General features: G+C 43.9%; 1 protein-coding gene across 3 annotated transcripts in view; it reads left to right on the forward strand.

Annotated features, from left to right (window-relative positions):
* The window catches only part of alg8 (ALG8 alpha-1,3-glucosyltransferase), a 13,102-nt gene extending 5,365 nt beyond the window's left edge, over positions 1-7,737 (forward strand). For 2 of the 3 annotated variants that reach the window (XM_046041079.1, XM_046041081.1), the window contains exons 7-13: positions 1,077-1,180; positions 1,322-1,442; positions 1,625-1,764; positions 3,211-3,350; positions 4,921-5,018; positions 5,125-5,197; positions 7,167-7,737. In XM_046041079.1, the coding sequence (XP_045897035.1) occupies positions 1,077-1,180; positions 1,322-1,442; positions 1,625-1,764; positions 3,211-3,350; positions 4,921-5,018; positions 5,125-5,197; positions 7,167-7,392 (902 nt within the window). In that variant the 3' untranslated portion in view covers positions 7,393-7,737. The remainder of the gene's footprint in view (positions 1-1,076; positions 1,181-1,321; positions 1,443-1,624; positions 1,765-3,210; positions 3,351-4,920; positions 5,019-5,124; positions 5,198-7,166) is intronic. The other variant, XM_046041080.1, reaches the window with a different exon arrangement.
* Positions 7,738-11,109: the final 3,372 nt, after the last annotated feature.

The following is an 11,109-nucleotide window of genomic DNA, read 5'->3' on the forward strand; positions in this document are numbered from 1 at the left end:
CACACACACCTGATCTGTTCCTTTCTGGCTGATGTATGAAACTTTTCTGTCGGACTAAATCAAACATCTCACCAGACACAAAACTGCAGGGCCGGCCCTGACAATGTTGGAGCCCCAGGCGAGATTTTAAATTGGCGCCCCCACCACCATGCCCAATCCTAAAAGCTGACCGCAGCTGTCGGGGTCATCACTCCTCCATCCACAGGAACTGTTCAGCTGCAAAACTCTCAATTTCAGCATTTTCAGTCAAGCCCGAAATTATTCATACCCCTGGCAAATTCTGACTTTAAGTTTCTTTTATTCAACCAGCATTAGAAATGACACCATGAAGATAATAAGACGATGTTCAGAGGCATCATTGTGGAAAAAATTTATTTAAAGTAAAAATAAATATTTAAAAATAAATAAAACAATAAAAGTGTGTGTTAAAATAAATAGACAATAATAAAAATATTTAAAGATAAATAAATTAATAAAATAGCAAAAGCGTGTTTGTGTGTGTTTAAAATAAATAGATAATAATAACAATTATAATAATAATAAATAAAAATATAAATTAAAAATCAATATTTAAAAAAAAAAAACTGTGAAAGTGTGTGTTTGTGTGTTAAAATAAATAGATGATGATAATAACACAAAATAAATAAATAAAATGTAAAAATAAAGTAAAAATAAATATTTAAAATAAAAAAAACTGTGTGTGTGTTAAAAAATAATATAATAATAATATATCATAATAACAATAAAAACGTGTCTTTGCCTGTCGTGTCTCGCTTTAATTGGAGTCTGTGAACTGGGTCCACACTGTGCACCCTAGCAGTCACCTAGAAACTACCCACAATCCACCAGAGCAACCACCCCAGTTGAGCCTATTTACCATTCAGTGCACTACGTGTGTTTACCGTCTGGGGGTGTGTAGGTGCAGGGTTGTGGTTTCTAACGCCGCAATTAACCAACTAACCAAACGCCAACAACCCAAACAGCAAGCGGCGTCCCAGGAGCCACGCAGCAACATCCACACAAACACGTGTGAACTTTCTTCTGGTTCTGAGTGTCTTTTTGTTTTTTTTGTGCAGACGGGTCTGTCAGGTGGACGAGTTTCAGTCCGCTCCGTCTGCTGGCTCTGGGCGCCATCGTGGCCTCCGTCTGCGCTCTGTCCTTCGGCCCCTTCATCGCCATGGTGAGTGGAGTCTCTACGCCGACGTACGTTCATGTTTCAGACGGCTGAGCTTCCCTCTGAGCTCCACATGTGCATGATTGTTGCAGAGGATTGTGGGAGGGGGGACATTTGAACAATATGAACGTTTTGTGTTTATCTCAGGGTCAGCTCCCTCAGGTCCTGTCCCGTCTCTTCCCCTTTAAGCGGGGCCTCTGCCATGCCTACTGGGCCCCCAACATCTGGGCCCTCTACAACATGCTGGACAAAAGCCTGGCGCTGCTCGGTGAGACTCCTCCTCCTCCTCATTACCGCTTATTAAAAGTCAAAGCTGAAGATTCTTCTGGAGATTAACCTTTAGATCTGTCAAAGCCTTTCGACTCTTGGAGAGACGTCGGTCACATTGTTCTCTCTCTGACAACACGCTGCTGTGTGACTGCTCGTTGTTCCGTCCATTTACCTGTTCAGGTGTTCGGCTGAAGCTGCTGGAGGAGGCGGGGCTTCCTCGAGCCTCCATGACGGGCGGGTTGGTTCAGGAGTTTCAGCACTCGGTCCTCCCCTCAGTCTCTCCCTCCATCACACTGGTCTGCACTCTGCTCTCCATCCTGGTGAGTCTCCAGAACCAGGACCCTTAAGCCCCTTTTCCACCACCAGTACCAGCTCAACTCACCGCTCCTCAACTCCGAAAACTTTAAAGCACATTCTTGTTCCGCCATCACTTCTCTTAAAACTGTCAATATTGGAAATCTACCTCTCACCTCAAAACTTCTCAGAAGTGGATTTAGTGATGAAAACTGTAAAATATAAAACTTCCTGTTGCCTCTGTCTGGTGCAGCAATGATGATGCAGTCAATAGTGAATATTCTGACCAATCAGCAGCCTGCTGTGTTTTCACGTTACATTTTAGTTTCCCTCAGCTCGACTGGAACCTCGACGGAGGTGATATGAAAAAAAAGTACAGGTCCAACATTTCTACAATGGAAACCCAAACGGAGGCGAGTCGAGCTGGTACTGAGCGGTGGAGAAGGGGCTTTAAACTGATACTGATACCAGTAGAGTACTTCATTCAATACCTTGCATAAAACGCCACCTGTTGAAGCCACAGGCAGCCTATTATTATTTTTATTGTTGTTATGTACAAGCAAGGTGATCTGTTTTATTTTTTCTTGTTTCAAATAACTGTTACTTAAAAAAAAACCTCCTTTTTCCTTTAGGGGTGAGCCGCAAACGACAGTCACAAGTATAAAACGAGTCAGTCTGTTTAAACAACGAGAGGCCGCACGTCCAGCCGATCAAACCAGCTGCACCTGAAGCAGCCTCCGTCAGTAAAATCAGCTGATCGCGGCTTTTTTTTTAATACAGTTTATGGTGCGGGCACATGAGGAAAGAAAGGCTGCTCTTCTCTTTCTGTCGGTGTGTTGTTTGCGTGTTTGGCTGCAAGCTAAACCAGAGAAATAGTCAGTATTTGCTGCGATCTGGTTACAAAACGCATCCAGTGAAGTTCTGGTTTCGATTCTACTCTATACCGGGCTGTTTCGGTCGATACTGTAATGGCAATTTTTCCTTTGCTTTAGCTTTACTTTCCAATCTCTTTGCCGTCATACACAGGTAGGCGGGTAGTGAAGTTTTTACGCAGATTTTCCAGACATTATTGCAGTTGAGAAAAGTACAAATGGATGAACACACCGGTTGGTTTCTTATTCTTTTGTTGTTTGCGTGTAAGCTGACCACTTCCTGTCACCTCTGCCCTCCACCCAGTGTCCAAAATACTAATATAAATATATCCAAACAGAATTAAATATCATGTCTGGGACGATCTGTGATACGGCAGCAGAAAATATTGGATGTTGATTAAATGTTTTTTACGAGCTACTTGATCCAAATACTGAAGTTTCTGATTCAAAGCTAAAAAGTTAATGAGATTAAATTGTAGATCTGGTGTGAATGAGATGGAGACTGAGGACGTCTCGGTACAGAATAACTTTCTTCAGACCAACTGACCGGGTTTCTGTCTGTCCTCCTTTCTTGTCCTCGCTGTCCCCGCTTCTCTGAAGCCGGCGGTGGCGTCCATCTGGCGGCGTCCTCGCGGTGCTCGGGGTTTCCTGCGCTGCCTGCTGCTCTGCGCTCTGGGCTCCTTCATGTTCGGCTGGCACGTCCACGAGAAGGCCGTCCTCATCGCCATCCTGCCCCTCAGGTAAATACAGTATTGTGAAGGTTGTAAGTAAGCGAGTAAAGTTTTATTCACACTGTAAAGTGCTTCTTAGTTAAAGACAAAAGAAAGATAAAATGTGTTGTTATTAAATATTATGGGTGTTTTTTCTTCACAGACGAGGATGGGAATGAAGTTTCCCAACTAGATAAAAACTAATAGGAGTCACTTTGTTCTGTTTTGTCCAACCAGCAGACGAAGAAAAGTTAAAAACCCAAAACTTCTCTCCCCAACTTCAAGAAATTTGCCAAACAGTCAATAACTTGCAGTCCAAAAACTTCTCTGGAAACAGTCAAAAAGAGTCCAAATGAAACCAGAGTTAGGTCGTCGCAGGCATCAGGATGAACACCTCCTTTTATACTCAATCTCCTCCCACTTAGGCGGGATTTCTACGTGATCTCCTCCTCTGTGTTCGCTGACCAGAGACCTCTAGTGGCCACTTTAGTGTGAGGCTGAAACGGTTCAGCGATTTAAATCGATTTCTAAAATGCATCGACGTAAATTCTTTGCATCGAGGCTTCATTTAATCCATATAACTATACAGCGCACTGTTTCGCACGGACATTTATTACTGTCGCCCTTACCATCGCCAGGTCATTCTTGTAATTGAACGACATCAAAAATATTTTCCATATTAATATGTAATAATATTCATGACGCAGCTTCTCACGGACAGTAATATTGCTGTTGCTCCTCAGAGCTTGTCAGCGATTTCTGAATTGTCCCTAACATTTAAATATAAAAGTTGTCGGTCAGTTTCTTGTCAACCGTTTGTGTCGCCCCATTAATATTATCACTGCTAATTATTATCAGTAGTAATTATAATAAATGCATTTATATGGCCTCATTTACTTCATGCTATTTTAATCATTTTACTTTTTGTCTTATCAAAGTTAAAAACGTGGTTTACTAGAGTCTAGTCATAAAACTCATCAAACCTGCATGCATTATTTTACACCATTAAAACTCAAACGAATAAGATTGTGGTTTGTGGTTACACAATCATTTCAAATCAGCCATGGTGCTTAACAGGCTGTCAGGCTGTTGTCTCTAAAGGGTCCCTTGAAACTACTATTTCTTGGCATAAACAATCATCCGTCTGTCAGTTTGCTCTGTGTGCTGACAGACCAACTCGTGTTTTCCCGGTCTTGTCTTGTCTGGTGTGCTGTGAAGGCTGAAACTCGTTACGCTGGTGCACCTGGGTCCTTATCTCGCTCAAGCTCTCCCTTGACCTTTCAATGACTCAGAGTACAGACTGCTTATAATAGCTGTCTTTGGCTAGATCAAATTATGCAGGGTAAATGAATCAACCTTTGGAACGCTCTTTGAACCTTAAAGAAAATAATACATACATCATTAAAATGATAAATAAAATGCTTTGAAGAAAAGCAGCCCTGAGTACAAATAAAACGGTACTGAATAATCTAACCATAAATTTAAAGGTTGTAACACGATATATCGCCTTCATGTAAATGTGTTGTGTTCTGACAGGAGATAAACCAGCACCGAAGCTCTTGACACATTTAAAGGTTTTTGTCTGTCTGTCTTCCTGTAGCATCCTGGCGGTGGAGAGCAGAGAGGATGCTGGGATCTTCCTGGTTCTGACCACCACAGGTCATTACTCCCTGTTCCCGCTGATCTTCACCCCCGCAGGTAAAACACCGGTCAGACGGGGAGTGCGGAGGTTTGGTCTGGGGACAGGAGCGTGAGTTCTTCCTGAATGTCATGAATCACTCGGGTTATTAAATGTGTTCTGCAGAGCTGCCCATCAAAGTGGTTCTGATGCTGATGTTCGTGATCTACTCTTTCACCGCTCTGAGGAAACTTCACAGGTGAAGGAACGACTTTTATTGTCTTGATATAAAACCTGTTTTTACAACATTACGTAAGTTGTGTGAGTGTAACTCGCTGCTGTCGTACAGAAGAACCGCTCCTACAAAAACTGGCCACCAAACATCAAGCGCAGCAGCACAGACGCAGGCGAGCAGCTTATTCCCGACTAGTCGAACAGAAAGAAGGCCAGCTCGCCGTCTGTCCTGCAGCCTTTCAGCTCAACAAGTAAAAGCAAGTCCATATCCGTACTGAGAAAACAGAGCCAAGCTTCTTCCACAGGACGCACTGCACATCATGTACTTGTTGCTGCTTCTTATAGCTCGCTGAAGAGTCCTGTTGGTGCCGTAAAACCTCGTTCACACCACGCGGTTTTAACCCCGATTTGTCGTTATGTGTGAACTACACAACGACGCATCAAAACGGCTCCCCGACACATTTCTGACACATCGCTGACGTCTGCCAGATATCCAGCACGCCAAATATCTGAAGGAGTCGGCCGACGGACATCCACATCCAGCCAATGAGAGCAGGCAGCTACTTTTCACTGCAAACCCCTTTTTACTCCCCTCCAGCTCTCTGTAGCTCAGACTGCTGCTACCTGCGTGTGCTGATCCATCCTTTCACCTTCGGCCGACGCCATTGGCCGTGTAGTGTGCACGAGCCTTAACGCTTTGTTATTGTGATAAATGTCCAGTGTTACAGTGTTGGTGCAGGAGCTGGCGCAGGGAGGCCGCAGTGCTAATGACAAAGAGGCCCTTCACCATATTTACAGGTGTTTCCTCAAAATAATTATTTTAATGTAAAAATACAAAATAATGTTGCGGATACAGGCTGCAGGCTGCGCTGCACTAGACTGGCCCAAACACGCTCTTCAGCACCACATAGTGATTCATCCGCCGCCGAAAATAATCCCCAACTGATGCACAACTTTGAGGAAATTAGTGAGGCTTTTAAACATGAAACATCACATTTCTGAGGTGTTTTTAAAGACTTACATCTTCAGGATGAACCAGTGGGCTCAGAGCTGAGAGCCTCAGGAAGTCCGACAGGGCAGAGAGACGCGCTGACATGTTGATAGTTTTTTAGAGTCTGAGATTTCTTGACTGTAAGAAAAATATAGGATAACACCTGCGGCCTGCTCTACGAAGGGAGTTCAACCTCCTCAGAGTGTACTCAGACTCTGACCGCCTACACTGGAGTTAAACGGTACTACGACGGTGGATAAGATGTTGGTTAGTTGAGTCGGTGTTGACTTAATTGGAGTTGGTGCGCGTTCTTATAAAAGGGGCGTGTTCGGCCGTGCAGGCAGAGTTTTCTTAATGCGCGTTGATAGTTTCAGGATATTAAATTTCACACTTTCATCTAGGATTTGTTTTCTCGGCGACCCTGGCTCCTATTTTTTGGACACGTAAAATAATCTAAATATGTGAAAACACTTATTCAATTACAGACTACAGACGGGCTCCATCTAAGAAACTGTCCCTTTAATTAATTAAGATTCCTCTCTACAGTCAGAGGCTGCAGAGCTCGCTGTCTGAACTTCACCGCAGCCTCGGTGGAACAAATCAGGATGAAATCTAAACAGGTTTTATGAAGCGGTGTGTATTAATATCCTATTCTCCTCATTAACACTGAGTACAGATGTGGTGTGTAGTCCACGTGCAGGGTAACCTCCAGTTAACCACCAACAAAACCTGCTCGGAGCAGTTTTAGAGACGCGGCGTAAATTGCCATGGCAACAGACCTCGGGTAACACCTGTCCACCTTTCGTAGTGCGGGTTCACCGGGAAGTTACACCTGAAGTTACTGGGATAAGCCAGTTACCTCGCTTCATAGTACAGGCCACTGAATTATACTTTTATCATCTGGCGACAACAAAGACTCGAATACCCAGAGTGCTTTGCAGCAGCATCATGAAACTGTCCCGTACTCCTTTTAGTAATCAGATTACCGGCTCTCTTCTCCCAGCGGTCAGATGCCTCTGCTGCGTCCTCTGGAGTCCGCCTACCTGCTGGGGCTGGTTGTCGTTGCGATCGCCTGCGAGGTCGTCTTCCCCCTGTCGCCGTGGCAACAGAGGCTGCCCTTCCTCCCCCTGCTGGCGACGTCGGTGTACTGCTCCGTGGGCGTCTGCTACTCCTTCCTGCGTCTGTACGCCAGTCTGCTGAGGCGGGAGGAGAAGCCCAAACAGCTGTGAGACGCCGCCGTGTACCTGGGAGGTCACAGGTTAGATCCCCAACACACCTCAGACTCAGAGCGCTCACTGTGCAGATCAGTCCGGAGGAAGTGACTCTGTTCTGGCTTCATGTTCTTTCTTCTTCTCCTGTAATATTGACCAAACACAGACCGCTCTGCATCACGCTCTGGTGTTTCAGCAGCTTCAGGGACGTTCAGGAGCAGAAAAAAACATCAGATTTTAGATGTGAGAACCAAACATCAGTGGACTGATCGCTCGGTGCTTCAGGCTGCGTTGCTGCCTGCTGTGTGCTGAATCATGAACAATACAAGACAACGGAGTTTAATAAAGTTTATGGCAAAAGTTTCTTCTTTTCAGATTTATCAAAACATCAAATTTCCAGTCATCACAAAAATATCATCAAAATACTTTATCCTGTCAGTTTGTCTCTTTCCAAAGACAAGTGCTGCAGTATGAGAGTCTGACCTGAAGAGAGCTGTGAAGTCTTCATGTTACAACATTAAAAACTGAGTCGGACTGGATGAATTTAGCGCGAGGAGGAAACACATGTGACAACGTCCGATTTTCAAAATAAGGCGTCTGTACAGGATGGAAATAAGATTAATTGGATTATATTCACAGAAAGTATCAAACATGTTACATGTGCAACGGTTAAAAAAAAGAGACAAAAATGTGAATGTACTTGTCGCCCAAAGACTCCAGCACATCTTGCACATTTCTGCTTTTAAAAAATGACTGAAACGATTAATTGATTATCAAAATAGTTGTCATTAATTGACTAATCAATGTACAAGTTTACACACACAACATGTAATTAAGTGCAGGCCTTTATTAAAATATGGTAACATATAAAGTAAAATAAAACAATATATCCTGTTGCGTCTCCATTCTGCAGTGGAATTTATGAATTTGCATCTGGGGTGAATGTAAACAGCAGCGACCAGATGATAATATGAAAGTTTCGTCTTCACAGTAAACAGTCTGATATCTGGGAAACCATCCTGACTGCGTTTGAGCACCGAGCATCATTGATGTAAAACACAGAGTCCGCCTCCTCTCATCTCGCCAGAGTCTTGCGCTGACCGCTCAGAACACGGACCACCTGCCAGGTGCTTGATCCGGGTGTTGATGGGGCAGGTCTCTGTAACGATGTGGGCACAACAGCCTCTGAATTCCGTTGTCTGGTCAACATGAGTCCCGTTTCATCCAGACCGGCTCTTTAGAGGCAGAATTAAGTCCAAGCTGGGCCAGCATGGCTCCTCTCCTGGCTCTGTTTCCTCTGAGCGATCACCGCACCCGCCGTGGGCCAAACAACCGGACGGGCGGATTGTGGTCTGCTGCTCTTTAATCCAAAAACCCCGTCTTCATCTTCCAACGACTTAGTACTTATGTCAGAGGTTTTGGCAATAAAGCCTGGAAAAAACGGATAAAAAAACAAAAGTGTAGCGAAGTTTAATTGTTGCAGCCCTGCATGCAGGACGATAAATATTTAAAGTTTCATTACAGGCGGGAACAGCACGCCCAAAGGCTCAGTAACATCACAATATGTCTGTTTGAGCCCCAGTGACATTTATAATTAGGAACACTGTGCACCTTTACAGCTCTAACTTCAAATAGCGAGCTGTTGCAGGAAGACGGCGGTGGAAACGAGGGAGAGGAGTTTGTCGTGTTGGAGTAACGTCAGCAGCTCCTCTCCCTCGTTTCCACCGCCGTCTTCCTGCAACAACTGTCCTTCCTGTTAAACACAAAGGGGGTCACCTGGAGTCCCTCGTAGGGATCCTTTCCATAATGTTGTCAGACACCTGGTGTAACAGTCTGAGACTGTCGGGGGCAACAAGAAGCACTTCCTGTGGACGCCATTTTGACAGGAAGGAATACTTTACAGCCGCACGTACTGCACAGATGTGATGTTTTAAAAATACCAAAATAACCCTCTAATCGCAGTTAAAACTGCAGTTTTTGGATTAAGTTTCTTGTTAAAAATAAGGTGTCTGCACTGCACTGTTACCTGTCCAGGTACACCCCACCTCTTAACCGGTGCATGCTGGGAAACAGCCTCCCACGGCCCTGTATGGACGGTACATTACTGGAATTAGAGCATCCAATCAGCTGAAATATTATTTCTGAATTTGAAGCTTTAAGGCACCTCAGACTGAAAACTGTCTGACTGAAAGCGTCTCAACCCGTCCCAGAGTCCATACAGCAGAACCCTGGTTCTGTTAGAACCCCACGTGGACCAAAACAGAACAGAAAGACCTTTTTATGATGTTTGTTTTTCTATATTTTAAAATAAAAGAGCTCAATATGTCCCATGTGTTTGTGTGATGATGTTTACTGTGATTTTTACTTCACCTTCCACAAAACTGTCCACCAGGATTCAAACAAACTGATAAATGATTTTAATTCCCGGAGCAGGTGAATAAAACCATCAATAATAATGATTTCTGATTGGTTAATGTTGATGTGAAGAGTTTAAATTAAAGACACAAATATTGTTTAAAAACTTTAATGTTAAGGCAACACAAAACATGACGGGTTAAAAACAAAGTTTACTGGATATTTTGTCTGTAAAGATCAATGTATTGCACTAGAAGAGCTGTTAGCGTTGATGCTAACCTGCACATCAGATCTGACCGAACATCTATCAGTTCGCAGCTTTAAGGACAAAATGGCCTCAATTTCTCGACTCGACCATCAAGAGTTAAAATCAGTTTTCACACATCGTGTTCAAACACACCCCTTCATCATCTCAATCTTGTCTCTCACAGCGTCGTGTGAAAGTAAAAACGTCTTCAACGTTCAAATCTTTCACCAGATTCCTTTGAACTTCAAAATGAGAGACCAGTCGCCCCAAACTAACGCTGTCAAAGAACAAAAAGAAAATAACCGTGGTTACATGTTGTGGCGCATCCAAACGACCTTTCTGTTCGTTTACATTCAAATGTGAAAAACCATTGAAGTAGGTTAAAAAGTTTATTCCTTTAAATTTAAAATGGTTAAATTACTGTTTTTGTCAATGGAGTCTGGTGGCTTTGGTGAGAGTGAAATATAAGCGTCTGTTTCTGGTTAAATAAAAATCTTACTCTTTAAAAAAAGTTCTCTCTCTGTAGGGATCCTTCCCATCATGTTTTGAAAGATCACGGTGCAGCTGTTTCACTGCTGCCGTCTGCAGCGCGCTCACTTAAGTGCGATTTATACTTCTGCGTCGACTCGACGACGTAGCTTCTGCGTAGCCCCCTACCCTACCCTACGGCGTTGACTGACGTGCACCTCCTCTACACGTCGAGGCGACGCAGTCCGTAAGAACTGTGATTGGTCGGCTGGGTTGCCTCGCAATGCCTCTGAGCTGTCAGGAAATGCCCCGTGCTTGAAGTAACTTTTACTAGCGGCCAAAACAGCTGCTGTAACACGTTGGATTAATATATTTGACCGTCACAACCTGAGCGAAATGACTCGTTTTACTACCAGGAAATAGGGTCCTTCAGTAGATGTTTATGGACGTAATGCTACTGTTTGAGTTTTTCAAGCCTTTAGTTAGGATTGTTAATGTGCAGCAGCCGGCTGCTGATGCTGTCCCTGTAAAAGAAACCTCTGGTAAATCTGCTCCATTATGACTCAGGCTTCTGAACCTTTAACAGCATTAAAGGGTATAATTATAAACCAACTGGGACAGCATTTTCTGAAACGGGTCCAGTATTGAGCGAGCGCCCTGATGTC

This window comes from Micropterus dolomieu, linkage group LG23 (assembly GCF_021292245.1).
Source record: "Micropterus dolomieu isolate WLL.071019.BEF.003 ecotype Adirondacks linkage group LG23, ASM2129224v1, whole genome shotgun sequence".
Classification (NCBI taxonomy): Eukaryota; Metazoa; Chordata; class Actinopteri; order Centrarchiformes; family Centrarchidae; genus Micropterus; species Micropterus dolomieu.